The sequence below is a fragment of the Bombyx mandarina genome, chromosome 04 (assembly GCF_030267445.1).
Source record: "Bombyx mandarina strain Sakado chromosome 04, ASM3026744v2".
In the NCBI taxonomy this organism is placed as follows: Eukaryota; Metazoa; Arthropoda; class Insecta; order Lepidoptera; family Bombycidae; genus Bombyx; species Bombyx mandarina.
This window is the reverse complement of record NC_143211.1, coordinates 3,961,368-3,981,644: the sequence shown is the minus strand read 5'-3', so window position 1 is coordinate 3,981,644 and position 20,277 is coordinate 3,961,368. Positions and strand designations below refer to the sequence as shown.

Sequence of the window (20,277 nt, the reverse complement as noted above, 5' to 3'; positions counted from 1 at the left end):
CTAAATTATAGCTTGCGTAATAATTGGTTATAGGGCCAAGCATTGTTTCGTTTCATTTTGGGGAAGAAACCGTTGTACTGTAAAAACTAAGACTTTAGAAATAATGTCTCAAAGTAGATGGCGACATTTGCGTTGTTGATGTCTATGTGGCCCCGATAAACATTTAACACCAGGTGGGTTGGAGATCGTCTACCTATCAAATCAATAAAAAAAAATCAAATAACATATAAAATCAAATAAAATATAAAATAAATAAAGTATATGTTCAAAATTAGACCGCTTTAATATTAAACGAATAAATCTGAAGTTGGTGCGATACAATTTGCGCTTAGCCAACTTACAGAAAAAAGAAAAAGCTGAAAACAGTTTTCTGTTTTAGTTTAAAAAGAATATGGCCGTGTTAGGGCCGTGTGTGAGTGGAAATATGAACGGGCAAAGTAATATCCATAGTCAGTTAACAAAATCATTAGAAAGAATTTTGGAAGATGCGTACCTTAGTGGTGAATTAAAATTAAGTGGCCGTAAACTTAGAGATTTTCCGAAACCTGTGAAATATGACTTGAGTGATACAGTTGTTGCTGGTAAGTCGAAATTTTATAAATAAATGCTGGTGCATTTCTGTGTTTATTAATTTATTTTGGGCCGGTTATACGTATAGACGACGTAGAAGAGAGCTTAAGAATCATAAAAATGTTTTATTTTTGTATACCGGCATGCGTATCGGCGACGCTATCTTTATTTGTCATCAAATCGATCGGTACCTGTGATAGCCTAGCGCAGATAGGTAATAAGATTTCCGGTCTGTATACCTATTACTGACTGCATAATGTTTCCGAGAAACATAAAATACGATATTAAGATTACGTAGTTGCGCTGATAACAGTGAGAGAATATTTTATTTACGTTTCTTTAGATTTACACATGAGTCGTCTATTATCAAAGGCGGCAATCTGTACATTTGGACAAAAAATTTTTATTGATATGTCAATACAGATTTATTTGAATATCATCGTCTCCTTCAAAGAATACGGTTCAAAACCTGCATTAAATAAAGGTTAATAGTTAACCTGTTATTTATCTAAGATGTCGTTCCGAAGAGTTTTGTGACTGCCAATGGAATACAAAGTCAATAATTCGTTTTTCTGATTTACCAATCATTGTCCAAAAGTCAGATTGCCGCCTTTGATAATAGACGACTCACATGTGTTTTTGTTTTTCGATAACGTTGAGTTGGTTTTTATTTTATTGCTTCAAACTGTACTGAAAATGTTTACATGTGAACACAATACCACCACTCTCTGTCCTAGTTAGCCAAATTAGAAAAATGTTTTATTTTCGTTTTGAACTAAGATTCGCGGATAGGACGTTGACCTTTTTGAGTCTGCTAGTTACTGTTGTTGAGAATAGGCTAAACTAGATGAAGTGTTATTTCCTTTAATAAATGATATAATTAGAAGAAAAATACACTTGTAACTTTAGTAAACAACATCTTTGTAAACACACACTCATCATTTTATTCTCATACTATTCTTAGGGGTCTAGTGGAGCAGACTTCTAAATACGATATTTATTTGTATATAAATATCTTAACAAACTTTGATCTTAAACTTTATTCATCCACATGAATACATACAGAAGAAATAAACAAATTGAACTTACTGTTTTAACTGTGGCTCCTTGGGATTAAAATCTTAAGTGCTGTGTGGTAAACACATCTTAAAGCATGTGTTAATGAACTCATTTATAGTTTTGCCCAGTCAAGTGGTTACGGTTTGAACAATAGATGATCAATTTATAAGTCTTAATATATATTTTTTTTTATTGCTTAGATGGGTAGACGACCTCACAGCCCACCTGGTGTTAAGTGGTTACTGGAGCCCATAGACATCTACGACGTAAATGCGCCACCCACCTTGAGATATAAAATAAATAATTAATTTAAATATACAAAAGTAACTTACCCCAGTCTTGGTAGTTAGAAATCATGAGGAGAGAGTAGTTTGACTGTGCCGTGAAATTGACGATGTCCATAATCAATAGTAAACACAATGAGTTAAGATTTGGATGAGAATCAAAATTAAAGGTGCACCAATTCAGACAGTATAGATTACAGAACAGATTTTAGTGAGGATAATTAAATAGGACTAACATCTCTAATCTATCTTAAGCAAATAATGCAATGAATTTAATTATTAAGTTGTTGCCAATCAATCCGAAGGCTTATAGCAATCAATATATTTGAAATATTTTCTATTTGATAAATTGCACATTAATCAGAAGATTTGTATGAGATTCAAATACTTGTTTTATTTCTACTGGCAGACCAACAAAGGATCCACCAATATTATATTATATGAATGTTGCCACTGTTTGTATACAAGGTTGATAAGTAATTCAATCATATTGTAATACTGGCCGTTCCATTTTTTATGTATTTGTTATATAATTTGTCACCTGTAGTAGTACTTGTGTCAAGCCAAGCTAGTATTCTAAAATACTTGCTACTTACTATTCTAAAATACCTGCTGCCTACTATTTTAAAATATCCTGGTCATATATGTTCTCAGTGATAAAACACCAAGAAAAATCTAATTTGTTTTAATTTGTAAATGGAAAGGAGCATTTTACGACTTTGGATATGGCCATGTTTGTGTAAAAAACTCACGAATTTGATCAATATTATTCCATTGATATATAAATCTTCAATGTACTTGTAAAGAAATATTACTTGTAATCTAGTTCGCGATATTTTTCCGCAACGTGATTATTCGAAGAATGACGATTCATTGATGGTTTAATAAACAATCAGAAATACCGGGAGTTTAAACGGTTACTACGACATAAACGCTTGTAGGTAAACATGTAATTAGAGTCGTAATAACAGTAAAAAGAACGCCACCTGATTCCAGAGAATCGTTAACTGGTAGAAAGGTCTGTTTCTACGTTTTTAATATTAATAAGAGATAAAAATGTACCATTACCATTCGTAATATCTTAACGTACAAACTGGCTTCGGTCGTCGATTCTTAAATTTGAATTTTGGTTATTTCACTTCCAAACGACGAGTGGCGCAGTCTAATCGCAAATAGGGTCAAATGACCCATTTAAATGAATTTTATAACTCACATACCAAAGAATTGTCGAAAGAATCCAATGTCCTAAAAAAATTGTAACTTAGTAACCAGACTTAGTATTTAAGCTAGAACTATTTATTACTAGCCAATGATAAACCGAATCCTGCGTATTCTATCACAACATGAAAGAGGTGTCGCGGTATGAGTGGTATAAATATACCGTATATGAGTCGACTATTATCAAAGCCGGCAATGTGACTTTTGGACAATTATTGGTAAATCAGAAAAACGAATTATTGACTTTGTATTTCATTGGCAGTCACAAAACTCTTCTGAACGACATCTTAGATAAATAACAGGTTAAGTTAATACTTTATTTAATGCAGGTTTTGAACCGTATTCTTTGAAGGAGACGATTATATTTAAATCAATCTGTATTGACATATCAATAACATTTTTTTGTCCAAATGCACAGATTGCCACCTTTGATAATAGACGACTCATATACTCAAAATCTTGTTTCTAATTTACGCTAATTTTGCGCTGACATATTTTACTAAACGTTCGAAAATTAAATTTACGCAAACGGAATGAATAAGGTTCGTTCCATTTTAATTTTCTAGATCTGAAGATCGATCAAGCTACGGTGACGAGGCGTTGCTTAACATCAGAAAACCTTAAATTAGCAAATCATCTAAAATAACAAAATGATGAACTGAAAAACCAATGTATAATTTTTGTTATAGTTTTCCTCTCTAATGTCACTATGACCACTCCAAAGTATTTGATATGAGAAGACATTTTATACTACCCATAGTAATAGAAGCATAACCTATAATTATGTAATACACTATTTTGTAGTCCAAGTTGCTTTAAACAATTTATTCCGGAAATTTCTAGACTGTACACTTATGTACGTAACTAATTGACTCTTAATGCACAACAGTACATCGTGCCGCGATGATGTAAAGTAAACTCGCAAATGTATTTCCGGCTTTATCCTCGTGTGAATCTTGTACTTGTGACCTTAAATATGAACCTTGCTAAGTAATTAATTGTTTTGTTAGCACAACACTGGTTGATGTCATAATATCCTTTTAGAGATGTATCACGTATCTGAGTAATTATAGCATTTTAATTAGATTAGTATTTAGTTTATTATTGATTTAAATGAGATTTGCGTTTTTAGCTGGCTTTGACATTTGACTTTCCTGTCCTGGTGAAACTGGAAAGGCCTCCGGCCACCAGTAATACTTGAAGCATAAAAAAAAAGAAAAAATTTGACTTTACTAATAATTGAAATTCACGCTATACCCCTTTCCTGTAAAGGAATTATAGGCATCACCAATATTGTTAGAAACGCAAATATGTACATTTAATTACTAATAGATTGTGGACTGCTTCGAACTCGCCCAAGAGGCGTTGCAATAATACTATTTCCTCTTAAATTCCATTATAACATTATGCTGATGGGTTCGCGAGGCGAGTTTACGGCCTATTTGGTTTTAAATGGTTACCGGAGTCCGTATACATTAAAAACTGAAAGCCGCCAAATTGATTAAAAAATCATAGTATTTTTTTTTTTAATACTCTGAAATAATTCGTAGTCAACTTTTTAAAATCATGTAAAATGAATTTATACGTGAAGCAGTAATGCGTTTCGGTTTGAAGGGTGGGGCAGCCGTTGTAACTATACTTGAGACCTTAGAACTTGTATCTCAAGGTGGGTGGCGCATTTACGTTGTAAATGTCTATAGGCTACTAATCATATCCTACTAATCATAAAACCGTTCGTCAGTTGAAAAAACCCAAAAATAAAATGCCACTATCACAATACAACTTCCACACGTGAGTGAGTACCCAAAAAATGAGATGATACAGTATTAAACGACCTGTCATTTAAAATTGTCCGTTATTCGTCGTCTATGTGTTACGATCACATGTGAAACGATGAAAGCACATTATTTTTTATCTGTTTGTGTTTATCGCACTATCTAGATTGGGATTAATCATTTAGGTCTCGCGTTCTAGTGCTGATTTCTCGATAAATATAACTTTTAGGTATTTATTGTACCATATGCGTCTGTTTATTTATTAAATTTGAATCTAGAATAATAATTCTTTGGGAAGCTTATAACGACAGAGGGAAGATCTTCCACCGAGCGGGTGATATTGCTCGGTAGACCGACGGTCCGGTGGAAGATCTTCCCTCTGTCGTTATAAGCTTCCCAAACTGGTGACCCCGACGTGATGAGGCAGTGAAGTTGCGTGCCGTAGGACCAGGAAGCGCGGTGAGTCGGCTGCGATGGTCCTGTTGAGGCTGCGGTGCTGGCTTGCTGTGGGACGACTGTCAATGACGTTTTATTTGCGAGAATGCGGAGATTGTGGTAGCCGAAATTCTTGATGCGCTGATGATGAATCAGAAGGTTGCGTGTTCAGATCACGTCGCAGGTCACCAGTTTGGGGAGTTTACGACGAAAGGGAAGATCTTCCACCGAGCGGGTGATATTGCTCGGTAGACCGACGGTCCGAATGTTGTTGTTCGGAACTTGTATATATGCGCTTTATCTTGAAAATGTCGTAAGCGAGATTCAGGCATCTGTCAATTATCTTGCGTTGTATGATGGCTATCCGCCACAATTCCATATACATATTTACTAAGCATTAAAAACAAATACAATATTAAATTTATAAAGCTTATATACAATCTTATGAGTCCAACGATAACGATGTCAACTGCTGGGAACCCCTACCTATATAGTTGAACTATTAGCAATACAGAATAAGGAAAACATTACAAGTGATATTTTATTTTACAGATGACCATAATAGTTTTTATAGTGCACCTTATGTTGCAAAGGACTAAATATTTATTTCCCTGTATTGCTAATAGTTAAACTATGTAGGTAGTTTCCCAGCAGTCGATGTCGCTATCGTTAGAGGCAGGCTTAAACATGAACTATATGTATAAATTTAATATTTTATTTGTTTGTAACGCTTGGTTATCTTGGTTTTTTTTTTAGATGGGTGGACAAGCTCACAGCACACCTGGTGTTAAGTGGTTACCGGAGCCCATAAACATCTACAACGTAAATGCGCCACCCACCTTGAAATATAAGTTCTAATTTCTCAAGTATAGTTACAACGGCTGCCCCACCTTTCAAACCGAAACGCATTACTGCTTCACGGCTGAAATAAGCGGGATGGTGGGACCTACATGTGCGAACTCACAAGAGGTCCTACCACCAGTAAAAGATCTACCATAGAACTATTTTTAGAATAAAATTTATTGAAATAACTATAAACTACAGTTCAAGGTGAAACCCCAACAAACAGTCCAAAAAAAAAAAACACACGATGTATAAAGGCGACTGATTGTTGAGGAACATAAGATCCGACTTTATGCTTTTGATTTCGAGAAATACATAGGTACGTGGCAAATGACAGGTGCACAGGTGCACAAACGTGCTTGCTCGAGCGTCACTGCTCCGGATACAGGGGGGGACGATAACGCCACCAGGTAATTCCATTTCAATCGCTCCCAAAACGATATAAAACCTTATGCCACTAAATTTAAGGTACAAAAAATAATGGCGCAGCAACGATAGCATTAGACACAGTGCAACGTAAAATTCCCGTTGCCTATTCAAACGTTGACAACGATACAAGTAGAATAATTAACGTGGGCGGATGTGTTTAAAAAAAAAGCAAACAAATCCGGTTATCATTTTAATTCTTATCACTTAAATAAATAAAAACAATATGTGTGTAAACGCAGTATCGTTTGACCGCATTATTACGCTCCGTGTCAACTTTATAAAATCCTCAATATAGCCTCACATTTTCCGAGTCGTTGGCTCATTAGCCTCGCCCTACCCGTGATCAATAAACATATATTTAGAACAGGTCACTCTGGATAGAATATGCATGAATAAAGTTTTATGCAGTCATATGCGGAGTCACTCCATAGTTTTGGCGAACATTGTTCTAATGCCATAACTCATTCGTATTCGAACCTCATTGTCAATTCAACGCTGTCATGCATACTAAGTATTATAATCCGACCAATGATCGAGGTATACCAAACGTTAGTATGGACGTTGAAGGTTGTAGTAACGTGAAAACGATGGGGTGCTTTGAAGCCTTATTTCACATTGTTATTCAAGTGAAGAGCTACTTCCTCTGAGTAACCAAGGTCTGTCTCAACGTGCTTTTAAAATTTACGTTGTTGTAAAAAAAATGTAGGACCATCCCGCGCTCGGTCTCTCATTTGGAATTCCGTTGAAAATACAGCTTTATGACCTATGTTACGCGTGTTGCGAAGAGTAAATGAATTTTTAAAAACGTCCGTTACATGCATTGTTGAATAAAGGCCGAGCCGAAACGGAAACAGTTATTCGTATTCATATGAATATATTTTAACATGAAATGAATTTCGTAAATTTGGCAACATAATAACATACCGGCAACAATGAGTTTTTCATTATAATAATGCGTTAATATGAATTCATCACTGTCAATTGGTTAAAGTAAAAGTAACAAACAATAAAACGGTTATCCAGTAACATAGAGATTTCTAAAATCGCGTGCAAGTGATCTCGTGGGAAGTTCATTTGATTCAGTAATAAATTTTTTCACTAAATCCGACATAATATTCGACTTTGGCAAAGCTGAAGTTATTTTCATTAACTTGGTACAAAGCGTGGTTTATATTAGTCATCATGGTGTCGTATCTCTATGAAACTATTTTTCCTTGCTGCAGCTAAAAACAGCTCATTATTACGGGAATTTTGAGTTTATTTGATGACGATTTTCTTACCAGTACCGACTTATGCTCCATTGGTACTACGATTATTTGTATTTGTATTATTTTCAATATTCTGCTTATTACTATGACTTGTCCTAGTAATTTCGATTCGCGTCTTGTATATTCTATCACTTTTAATTATTGTGTATACAGAATCAACAAAAGCAATAAAATACTCGGCATGTATATGAAAATAACTATTAGTTTCATAATTGTAATTGTCACTTAAATAAAAGACTAAAATGAATGTATAACTCGATTAATTAATTTTTGTTAATTACCAGATAGTTGTAGTTCCATATCATTCTACCTTAATGGGTATGTCCGTCTAATTTACATTTGTTCACGAAAGTTTGCCGAAATGAAACTAAATTTCACGCACGCGTATTGAATGAATTACTGGTGGTAGGACCTCTTGTGAGTCCGCGCTGGTAGGTACCACCGCCCTGCCTATTTCTGCCGTGAAGCAGTAATGCGTTTCGGTTTGAAGGGTGGGGCAGCCGTTGTAACTATATTGAGATCTTAGAACTTATATCTCAAGGTGGGTGGCGCATTTACGTTATAGATGTCTATTGGCTCCAGTAACCACTTAATACCAAGTGGGCCGTGAGCTCGTCCACCCATCTAAGCAATAAAAATAAAAAATAAAATCTGGGTTAAAGTTTTTTTTTCACTCATACGATTATAGCTAAGTAGATCTAACTAGAAGTTGTCATTTGGGGTCATCGAACCTTCATGGAAAAAAATTGAAATAAGGATTATACGTGTGCATGTAATGCATAATGCAAAAAGAACTATTGAATGGTAAAGTGGCATTAACTCATATCGCTGAACATCATGCGAACTAGAGATGAGTCGGATTTATTAGAACAGACCCGAGTATTAGGTATTTAACGAGATTAGGCTGCACCTAATCCCATTTTGTCAATGTGTATCACCTGTTCCACCTAATTTTCGTACTGTTAAAACATAAAATCGAATGTTCACTATACGCTCCCACGTGTTCCTGCGCTATCGCACTCACTTACACGTTGCAACGTATCTCACAATCCCTAAATGCCTAATCCTAATCATTCAAATAATGATCCAACGATCACATTAATGAAATCCTAATTACGAACTCAAAACTTGAGATTAGGAATAGGCAGAGTGAGATTGCTTGCTAAGTAAATTATTGGTTGTGAATGAGATTAGGAAGATTATGTGGATTAGGTATTTGGATTAGATATTTCTTAAGATTAGGAACAGGTGGACCTAGTATCGGATTTACCTAGTACGACCCATCTCTAATGCGAACAGCATTAATTGCGGCAAACTTGAATTTGAGCAATTTAATTCTTGGGAATGGACATATGTATTCTTCCTACAATTATGCAGCATTTACGTATACGTACCCTTCTTACAATTATGCAGCATTTCGCTGAATTGTAGGATCCTACTATACTAGATTACTAATCGTGACTTCATCTACCTACCATTTTAAGCTAATAAAAAACTGATGATTTCCTTCCTTAAATTTTAAATCTAGTTGTCAGCGTCATAAAAAATTGCGTAGTGTATTATTATTTTACTCCAATACCTTGTGTAACCAGACGAAAATGGCGACTACGAAATAAAAACATTGAATGTAAGTTTTTCGACGTGTTCCTTCTCTTAAATATCAATCATATAGCTACACGCCGTCGTCGTTCGTACCCTATTTTAGCGACCCCCTCATCACGCCCTTTGCGTCTCACTGCATCGAATGCGGCCTCTGCACCGCCACTGACCCAAATCGTAGACGCTCATTCAATATACTATTAGGTAACATTTAAATTAGTTTATAATGAATATGTTATACAGTAGAGGTACTTAATAGAAGTGGTACTAATTTGACCAATTTTCAGTTAAGGTTGAATAAAATCAAAAGTCGTCGTGGCCGAAAGGATAAGCCGTCCGGTGCATTCGTGTTGAGCGATGCACCGGTGTGCGAATCCCAGGCGGGTACCAATTTTTTAAATGAAATATAATACGTACTCGACAAATTTTAATGTTCACGATTGACTTCCACGGTGAAAGAATAACATCTTGTAATAAATAAAAAAAAACCGCAAAATTATAATTTGCGAAATACTGGTGGTAGGACATCGTGTGAGTCCACGCGGGTAGGTACCACCACCCTACCTATTTCTGCCGCGTAGCAGTAATGCGTTTCAGTTTGAAGGGTGGGACAGCAGTTGTAACTATACTTGAGACCTCAGAACTTATATAACAAGGTGGGTGGCGCATTTACGTCGTAGATGTCTATGGGCTCCAATAACCACTTAACACCGGGTGGGCTGTGAGCTCGTCCACCCATTTAAACAATAAAAAGTATCTCAGCTAAATATTAAACTGTCCATACAATAATATGTGTACGTGTTGTTTTATAAACGTTTGAAAAGTTTTTCAAAACCGTTACCATAATTATGTATTCGCTTTTGTTTTAGTTGTCTCGCTCTACATGAATCTTATGAGGGATAACCCAAACGAATTTAATCTTAAACTTGAAAAGAAAGATAACATTAATGTCGTTATTACACGAAATATTAGAAAATATAATAATTTAGCGAACTGAATTTTAAATAGGTGTTAACCTAACCACACACTTTAATTTTATCTTGACGCAATCTATCAATAGCTTCGATAAGTACCTTAGAGCTGCCCGCCGCTTTCATGCTCTAGCCCTGCGCTTACGTAATCGTGTTTTATGTTCTGCATCGCTCGAACAGCCTCTTGTGTGGCTATCATCAACGTTAAACGCGTTGTCGATTATTAAAACAGATTAAAAAGCGGTGCTTCGTAGTTTTGTTCGCCTCAATAAAAGCTCTTGTAAATAAAAACGATTACATTGCTTCTTGGAATGTTTAACTTGTTAAATTTAGTAAATCAGAATACGTGGATAAAAAAGGATAATAATGCGAACCAAACAGTGGCAACACTTCCCTTTTGAAATCATCTTCAGGCAGTAAACGAGGATTGCCAGCATAGAGCAGTTATTTCGCTTGGTGACAAGCAAGAACAGATCTGCTTATTTATGGTTAAAGTCTTGTATTGGGATAGCATCGTGAAGAAGAAAGTGGCTGCCGATCTAATAGTGCGGATAATGGATACCGTCGCTCAGAAACATCTTATTAATAGCGTTGTAGATAAACCTCTGGTAGTCAATCACCTATCATCAATGTTCTTAAAACTCAAACGAGGTTATCGTTTCTTTGAATTCATTATTTCTGTTGTATCAATTAAATTTAGGGGTCAATGTTCTCTGCAGAACGAATGAAGTTACCTGTAGTATAAATCAGTGAATCTCGACGACGCGTGTAAAGCTAAATAAATATACGCAGTTATAGAACGATTCTTAGTGCATTGATGGTATTATATCGCCCCTGATATGGTAACAATAATGTTATTGTACTATGTTGCAACTCTATCGAATAAGCGCCTCACGAACGTGCAGAACAAAAGCAAACATATCTAAATGGAACAAAGTATCTGTTTGCTTTTTTAGCTTACATCTTCCTAATCTTTAACCGATTTTGATACCGTATCAAAATCGGTTAAATCACTAGTAGAATAACCGATAAACGGTTTTCGTATATAATTTTAAAACGTTTTGGACAAAATCACTGAACTATGAACTATACTGGTGGTAGAAAGTCTTGTGAGTCCTCACGGGTTGGTACCACCACCCTGCCTATTTCTACCGTGAAACAGTTATGCCTTTCGGTTTGAAAGGCGGGGCAGCCGTTGTACTGTTAAAAAAAGTCAGACCTTACGAGTACAACTCATGTCTCAAGGCGGGTGGCGGCATTTACATTGTAGATTTCTGTAAGCTCTGGTAACCACTTAACACCAGGTGAGCCGTGAGCTCGTCCATCATCTAAGCAACATAAAAAATAAAAAAAACCCTTATATCAAAAAGAAATTACACACGTACACGTATAGATTAAAACACTGAGCAAATCTGAAAAAAAAGTTGTCCACGCGGGCGAAGCTCCCGACAGAAAGCTCTATTACAAACATAACTAACTCATTTTATTTATTAAAATAAAACAGTATGGACTTAAGATTGTTACGGTTAAATTGCCAAGTCTAAATATACAATAGAACAAAAAACGCGTATAATGTTGTTGTAGTTAATTTCAGGCTAATTTTAGAATAATGTATTCGGGTCACCAACACATTCATGTTATGTACACACGTCAATTTGTTATGCTCCTTAGAAATGTGTCTTGCACGTGTTTTGTAAACGTTACGTATGTAACGAAAAAGTAGTGTAAATTGAAAGTAATATCGTCTTTTCGCATTAAAAGTGTACAATTTCCAAAAATATTCGATATTGAATTAATATGCGGAATCATTTGGTATCACCAGTATTTTTCTCATAAATACTGTCAAAAGAGCCTAGTTTAGTTTTTTTTTAATTTTTTTTTATTTACCTATATTTTGATTACTATTAACAAAATTAATACATAATTTTATCTTACTTTAAAAGACAGATAATGTAACTGGTAAAAAATAAAAAATAAATGTTGCAAAGATGATTAATATTAAAAATATTACATGGTAAACCTTTAAAACACTCTCCTGTAAAATTAGTAAGATTTGAGATTAGACAGTTTTAATGCGAGAAGACGATATGTGCATTCAAAAATATTTCAACTACTTGTGTTAGATGTCAATCTAAAAATATCAACGCAGTCGCGTGCATCTCTCGTCAGTCTTAAAGTGTTGCGCGATCGTATTCTGTATCATTCCGCACGTGCCCCACTATGGATTCAAATTGACTCCAAACAAAACGATCACAAGGAAACACGATAAGGATGTTCTTACTTTTAATCACGCATTCAAATCACGCATGGCCAACATTTAAAGCGTATTAATATAATAAATAAACCTAGAAGAGGTCTTAAAGGTTAAAAATCGACAAATTCGGATTCGAAGCGACAATATGAACCCGGAACAACTGGTTCTTCGTTATATTTATCGAAATTGCTCGTGTCATGAAGCGATTTACATTTTGGCACGAAAGGCGGAGTTACTTTACAGTTGAGAATGGCGTCCCATTCGATGCCCTTGAACCACTTGTGATTCTTGAAATCCAAAACACTGTTCTTCATCACGCCGTAACGCTTAGTTATGTCTACCTGCAGGGTGTTCCGGATTAGGTCTCGCAGATCCGTACTGAAACTAGACGGACATCGGTATCTACCGGCTACGATGCTCTCGTAAGTCTTCATCGGTTCGTTTGAATAAAACGGAGGGTATCCCGCATTCATTTCGAACATTAGTACACCGAACGACCACCAATCAACTGAAAAACCATAGCCCCTACTAAGGATTAATTCGGGTGCTAAATATTCTGGTGTTCCGCACAGAGTCCACGTTCTCCCGCGCATTACTTTGCAGAATCCGAAATCTGTTATTTTCAGATAACCATTCCTGTCGATTAATATGTTTTCAGGCTTCAAATCTCTATAGACAAGATTACAGAAATGGAGATATTCTAAAGCCAAAATGACCTGACTAGCGTAAAATTTCGCAAGTGTTTCTTCAAATTTTTTCATTCGGCGCAGATGGGTAAACATTTCACCGCCTGGCACGAAAGGCATTATGAAATAGATGTAACTATTGTCCTTGAAGCTAAACTCCATCGAGACGGTAAAAGGAAATCTAATAGCTTCAAGAACTCGCTTTTCGTAAAGTGTGTGCTCGACCTGTTTCATCTTTACAATGTTTTCTTTTTCTAGAACTTTCATTGCGTATAATCTATTATTCTTCGTGTGCTTCAACAAAAACACCCTACCGAATGCACCCGTGCCAAGAGTCTTGATGCGCTCCAACTCCGAAAATTGTATTGAGTATTTCGGTTTTTGGCACCAGCGTTCGTCAAATTCACATTTTAATTGTTTCAAATACGTCACATACTGCTGTTGCTGTTGTTCAGAATATCCGTCGTTTATTGATGTGGTCGTGTTCTGTGAATCTGTTCTAAGAGACAATTCCTTAGAGGCATAAGTTTTACGAGAAAACATTTTTTCCATTTGTTTCACGAGCAAAGCCTACTAGATGTACCTATAGTTTGTTATTTTTGGTAAAAATACTTCTTTGTCACAAAAACAAGGTGCGCTTAGTGTGTAGGGGAGAAGAGGGTTTGACGAACCCGGTGAGGGTGTGTTGAAACAGCTGTGTTTTGGGGTGTACCCCGCCAGTCAGTCGCCTTACCGACTTGTGAGTATTGATCAGACAGGCACGTGTCTCTGTGTAATTTACCAATTTCGCTTCTTGGTGTAATATGTCAAGTTGTACTGAATATCTCTTAGGTTACGAATGTATTTAGCACTTAGACATAAATATTATGATGACTAGGTCGATAGCTATGCCTCGCCTGAAGTCACACCTAACCAATAAACAGTAGATGTTTCCACGAACCTGAATTGGGTTAATTTAACTATCTGACAACCAACAGATTTTATTTCTCTAATATTCTTGAAAGTTACTGTATAAATTTTATTTTAATTGATTAATTATCTGAAAAACAACAGACTTTATTAGCTCTTATACTTTTGAAAAGGTATTGTATAAATTTTATTTTAATTTCGGCTCATTCAAATTCAACTCCAACCAATTAATTTAACAACAGTAAGTACCACCCCAAAACCTTAACCTTTTGAAACTATAAAGCCTTTTGACTCTCAAATTCTTAAACCTTAGCTAAGAAACGGTTAACTCGATAAACGCTCTTATAAAGTCATTAACTATTTTAGCTGAGAATTTTATCGAATCTAGCAGACCGCCCCGGCTTTGCTTGGGAAGTAGCGCACGCGATGTAAAGAATGTTAGGTAATTTTGTTACACATTGGGTTACATTATTGGAGTTTCAGTAAGGATCCCTAATTTTTTTGAAAATATAATAAATATAGCCTATATCACCCGAGGATAGCGTAGCTTTCCAACAGTCAAAGATTTTTTTTAAATCGGTTCAGTAGTTTCGGAGCCTATTCAATACAAAGAAACAAACAAATCTTTCCTCTTTATAATATTAGTATAGAAAAGCCAACGCCTTTACAGCTTGTTGCCATACCGTTATCGGGGGCACTCGTACGACAGACCAATTTTATAAAATGACGCATGCATCTATGTTACGCGTTACGAATTCTTGGAATAGGATCATTTTTTACATATTTGGTTCCGTTGTTGCAATCTCTATACATACACGCTTTCCTGTTTTAATAAGCTGTTATAAGATAACGACGTGCATTCCGCCACCCACCTTGAGACCCGATTTTTTTTATTTAAATTTATTACTTAGATAGATGGACGAACTGACGTCCCACTTTGAGTTAACTGGTTACCAGAGTCCATAGATATCTACAACGTAAATTATACAATCCAATATAAGACATAAGTTCTAAGTCTCAGTTTTATGGTACAGCGACTTTCCGACCCTTCAAACCCAAACGCATTACTGCTTCAGGGCAGATATAGGCAGGATGGTACCTACCAGCGCGTGCTCTCAAGTCCCCGTACCACCGATAAAAGGAGTTCGGAGTTTCAAATTGTATTGTATACTAAATTCCCGTCATTCAGACCGAAATGTATGGCTACTTCACGCAGTAATAGATAGAACAGTGAACTACCCGTGCGGACTTAGAACACTTCCTACCACCAGTAATTACGCAAATTTAAATCGCAATATTTTTGCGAGCTTAATTTGTGAACACGTCACCCTTAATACGAGTACACCGGGCATTTTATTTTTTAGACTAACACTACTTCTTATATTAAATTTATAATATAATTATTAAGAACACTATTCTTACATACGTAATTGAATTACGTCATTCTGAACGTTATTAACCAATAATCAAACCAATTTGATTATTTTAAATTAATTTCAACCAAAACCATTTGATGTATTTTATATAAATTCTGTAATAGTTTCATTGTTAAATAAAAGAATATCTTTAAATGTTCGTCCGCTATCTAGACAGTTACGATACTTCATTCAATAAATTAGATGATTCAGTGTGGCCAAACAATGTGGACGGTTTGCAGTGAAGGTTGAGAAGATGGCGTGCGTCCTATGTTGTATTTGTTATTTAGCAATCACATTGAATACATCAATGGACGTTTCTTAAATATGTAACATTTATTTCTATCTTTCTCCGTGACCTAATCGCTCAAACTGTATCGCACGAGTCACGATATATTACGTGACGATTTTTGAATTATTGCGCTTTGAATAGTCTTGATAGGAATTTCGTTCGAGATTTATAACCACATAAGATAAATATTGTATGTATACTGTATAGCTCAAATGCAAATTGTGCTATGTTACGACTCGTTTTTTTTTTTAATGATCCAAGTCAAGGTTGTGGAGGCCCGCAGTCCGCATCGCGTGTCGTCGATTTGGCAGATAACCAGAGATTATCTTGATTCGCGAATTTATATATATAATTGAAAACATTCGATACATTGAGTTAATGAAGGGACATGGAATAAAAATATTCTAAGTCTAAGTTTTACTGGTGGTAAGACGTTTTGTGAGTCCGCACGGGTAGGTACCACAACCCTGCCTATTTCTGCCGTGAAGCAGTAATGCGTTTCGGTTTGTAGGGTGGGGCAGGCGTTGTACTGTTAAAAGTTAGACCTTTACAATTCGTGTCTTAAGTGGATGGCGGCATTTACGTTGTAGATGTCTATGGGCTCCGGTAAAAACTTAACATCAGGTGGGTCGTGAGCTCGTCAGACCATATAAGCAATAAAAAAAGTGTAATTTTGTTGTTACGGGACATACAATTTTTTTTGTTAGGAAGGTTGTCCGAAATAGGTCACTTTGAGAAGGTATGTCTTGAACGAGCTTGTTACCGACGGCTAGGCCACGTGCTACTGTGGCGGTTATTTTTCGAGGACGCTGAGCATTGTCGAAAAAAAAACTACTGAAAACCAGTTACGAACGTAAAGAGCGTCAGAGCTAGGAGCGATAAACTTTAATCACTTGCTAATTTTGTGTGTACTGAATTATATTTTGAAACTGGGAACTCTGAATAGTGAAAGTAAATTAAAATTAGTTTTTTTTTTGTGTGTGTGTGTTGAGAACCAAATGAATTGAGTTATTGACTGAAATAGCGTATGATTCTGAGAAAATATCTTATCTCCAGTTACCACTGTTATTTTATATGCAAGCATATTGTGAGCATTTTATGTAGTTCTCAACGTAGTAGCTGGCATCGCGATCAACCTGAAAGCCGTTAAGCCTTGTTTGATTATGAAATTTGGAAAGGAAGGTTGAGTATTTGAATATGATTTGATGTTCGGTAAACCTTACAACAACATAATATGATGATGAATATGCTTGTAGAATTATAATGTAAGTATAAATAATATTTTCGGTGAACTAGGTAAACTCATTGTTAAACGGATTGTATTGTTAAGTTCAACAAGCACGTGTATTATATAATAATCTAGTGTTTTGATTGATATACAAAAACGTGAGGCCTTTAACGAAAATAATGTTTTACGTGAAGACGTGAATAGATACATGAAGACGTCGACTTTGGCAACATCAACAGTGACTTTTGTTTCGTCAGAAAGTAAATCTGGACTCTCATGTTACACACGAGGTCTCAGTTGCATACGAATAATGGTTATCGTACCCTTCGACTCAACATAAATGACTGCAGAAATAGGCAAGGCGGTGATTCCCACAACATGCCCCATGAACATAAAGAATCTATATCTTGTTATCTATAAAAATAAAACTGTTTACTGGATAACGCATTATCACATGAAAATGCCGGATCGATTGGAACATTTAAAAAAAACTCATCTGAAACATATTTATTGATATTTGGACAAGTCCACTGTCGTAATATTATGCAATGAGTATATTAAACATCAGCCCGTTGAGTTTCTCGCCGGATTTTCTCAGCGGGTCGCGATTCCGATCCGGTAGTAGATTCATTCGCGAAGCGGCTACTCTTGAGTTGTTAGGTCTCCCTTGGAGGCGCTCTGGTAGCTGTTAGCAAATCCCGCCCATATTACTACATATTATAATGTCAAGATAATAATCTATTAGTAAAGAATTTCTACAGAATGGCAACTTGTTCAAAATTTCTCCACAAACAACAAGTAGTAGTTAGATTAAATAATTTAACATACTTAGTCGCCGACATGCATGTTTAGAATAAATTTGGTAGGTACGTGTGATCTATAAACCTATACGCAATATTATATGGCAAAAAATAAAGGATTATCTGCAATTGTTGCATTGCTCTCAATGTAAACGTTGAAGAAAAAAAAATCATGTACAATGAAACTATAAGGGCTATTTTAATGTCTTAAAAATTGTAAGTATAGAGAATCCCGAATAAGATGAGAATTAAAATTATTAGTGTTAACCTTTACTCAATACAGCGTGAATCCAAAGGCTTTCATGCAAATTTACGCAGCAGACACTTATAAAAATTATGATAGTGTTAGGCAGTGTGAGCTATTTACAGACTTTGATATATTAACGCTTCATGGTCATTGCGCAGCGTCGAATGCCCTTTATATGACCCACCCTACCCTGGGCTATATCTACATCAACTGAAATTATCTCGCCTCACAGCTAATAGCCATTCCGATAATAACTCGCATATATTATTCAGCAACGAAAAATGTACACGTACACTTTCGTTCATGAATATATTCACAAAATAATTGGATACTTACTAGTCAGACGGCTAATTATAAATACTAGTGGTCCCGCAGTATGTAGTCGAAATTCGACTATAATTAATTGTAATACTTATAGTTTGAACATTATAATGGTTCCATTGTCAAAGACTATTTACTATACTTCTATAATCAAAGATTTCGCCAAGATATAGACAAATAATATTAAAGATAAAAAATATTGACCTATTCTCAATTTGACCACAGACTTTAAGCAATAACAAAAGTTTGACAGTAAATAAAGAGTATATATATGTGTGTGTGTGTGTGTGTCAAATACATGGTAGTGTGTGTAATGTTTTATTTATTGAATTAATGTATTATTAAAGCATAGTTAAAAAAATATTAGCATTCTGCACTCCTTCACTACATTCTTTATAAGTGTGGGAAATTTCATACTCCTCCGTCCGCGCAATTTTCGTAAAAGGAGTTTTTGTTTCACGTGTTAATATGTAGATTAATTCAACAAGGTTTTTTTTAAATACCATCTGAATTCAATAAATTGTTGTATACAAAGAACAGAATAGAGCTAACTTTTTTTTTATATTGCTTAGATGGGTTGATGAGCTCACAGCCCACCTGGTGTTAAGTGGTTACTGGAGTCCATAGACATTTGCAACGTAAATGCGCCACCCACCTTGAGATATAAGTTCTAAGATCTCAGTATAGAGTTACAACGGCTGCCCCACCCTTCAAACCGAAACGCATTACTGCTTCACGGCAGAAATAGGCGGTGGTACCTACCCGTGCGGACTCACAAGAGGTCCTACCACCAGTAACTACGCAAATTATAATTTTGCGGGTTTGATTTCTATTACACGATGTTATTCCTTCACCGTGGAAGTCAATCGTGAACATATTTTGTATCTACTACAACTATCAATATCCATGCAATTATTGGTGCCAATTTGTGACGCTCGTTCGTTTCAATTCGATTGGACAACTCGTCTCCGCGATGACATAATTCGTAACTGCACGCTATTTTGTTCTTGAAAGTATTTTTGTTTTTCTGTGTTCAATGCGATCGTGTCTATTTGGTTTACTAACCTTTGATGTGACTCGATTTGGTCGAGATGCCTACGTGATATTTTACGCATTTATTAACAACGTTGCACGCTAATTACGTAGATTATATCACACGCTGTAATGCTCCGACGGGTTTAGCTCTAATGGAAAGCTTTATTATGATAAATTTATTATAATATTTACCCCAAGACGAGATATTTGCATACATGAAAGTGACTTAGTAACGCTCGGAATTTTAACGGTTCATTATTATAATATCATGCAAGATCTTATATCGCCAGCCCTATCTTATAATTGTATTTTTTCTAAATACATATAATAAAACAGTTTCCCGTGGAACTGAGATGTTTCTTCAGTATAAAAGGGTCATATAGCCTATGTTACTCTGCTGACCTAAAACTATCCCTTTAAAAAAGGTCATGTCAATCCGTTTCGACGTGAAAGAAGCAAACCCATAAACAAACCAACACACTTTCACATTTATTAAATTAATATAGTTAGCCTGTTCTTACTACCAGTCCTTAGTTCTAACAAAACTCTCTACTTGGCACTCTATTCGGCTACAGACTCCAGATGGGCTGTTTTTACGCTGTGGTCTCTATGGAAATCGGTATATAATCGGTATTGTTT

At 35.6% G+C, this 20,277-nt stretch overlaps 2 protein-coding genes across 4 annotated transcripts in view; one reads left to right on the top strand and one right to left on the bottom strand.

The window, feature by feature from the left end:
* Positions 1 to 343: 343 nt before the first annotated feature.
* Positions 344 to 20,277, top strand: part of Lrch (Leucine-rich-repeats and calponin homology domain protein) — a 67,879-nt gene continuing 47,945 nt past the window's right edge. The window contains exon 1 of one of the 3 annotated variants that reach the window (XM_089740484.1): positions 344 to 581. In XM_089740484.1, coding sequence (XP_089596610.1) covers positions 392 to 581 — 190 coding nt within the window. In that variant the 5' untranslated portion in view covers positions 344 to 391. The remainder of the gene's footprint in view (positions 582 to 20,277) is intronic. The other 2 variants (XM_028182711.2, XM_089740485.1) reach the window with 2 other exon arrangements.
* LOC114249226 (cAMP-dependent protein kinase catalytic subunit alpha) lies at positions 12,816 to 14,004 on the bottom strand. The gene has a single exon (XM_089740466.1). It carries the CDS (start codon positions 13,941 to 13,943, stop codon positions 12,816 to 12,818), a length of 1,128 nt encoding a protein of 375 aa, XP_089596592.1. The 5' UTR covers positions 13,944 to 14,004.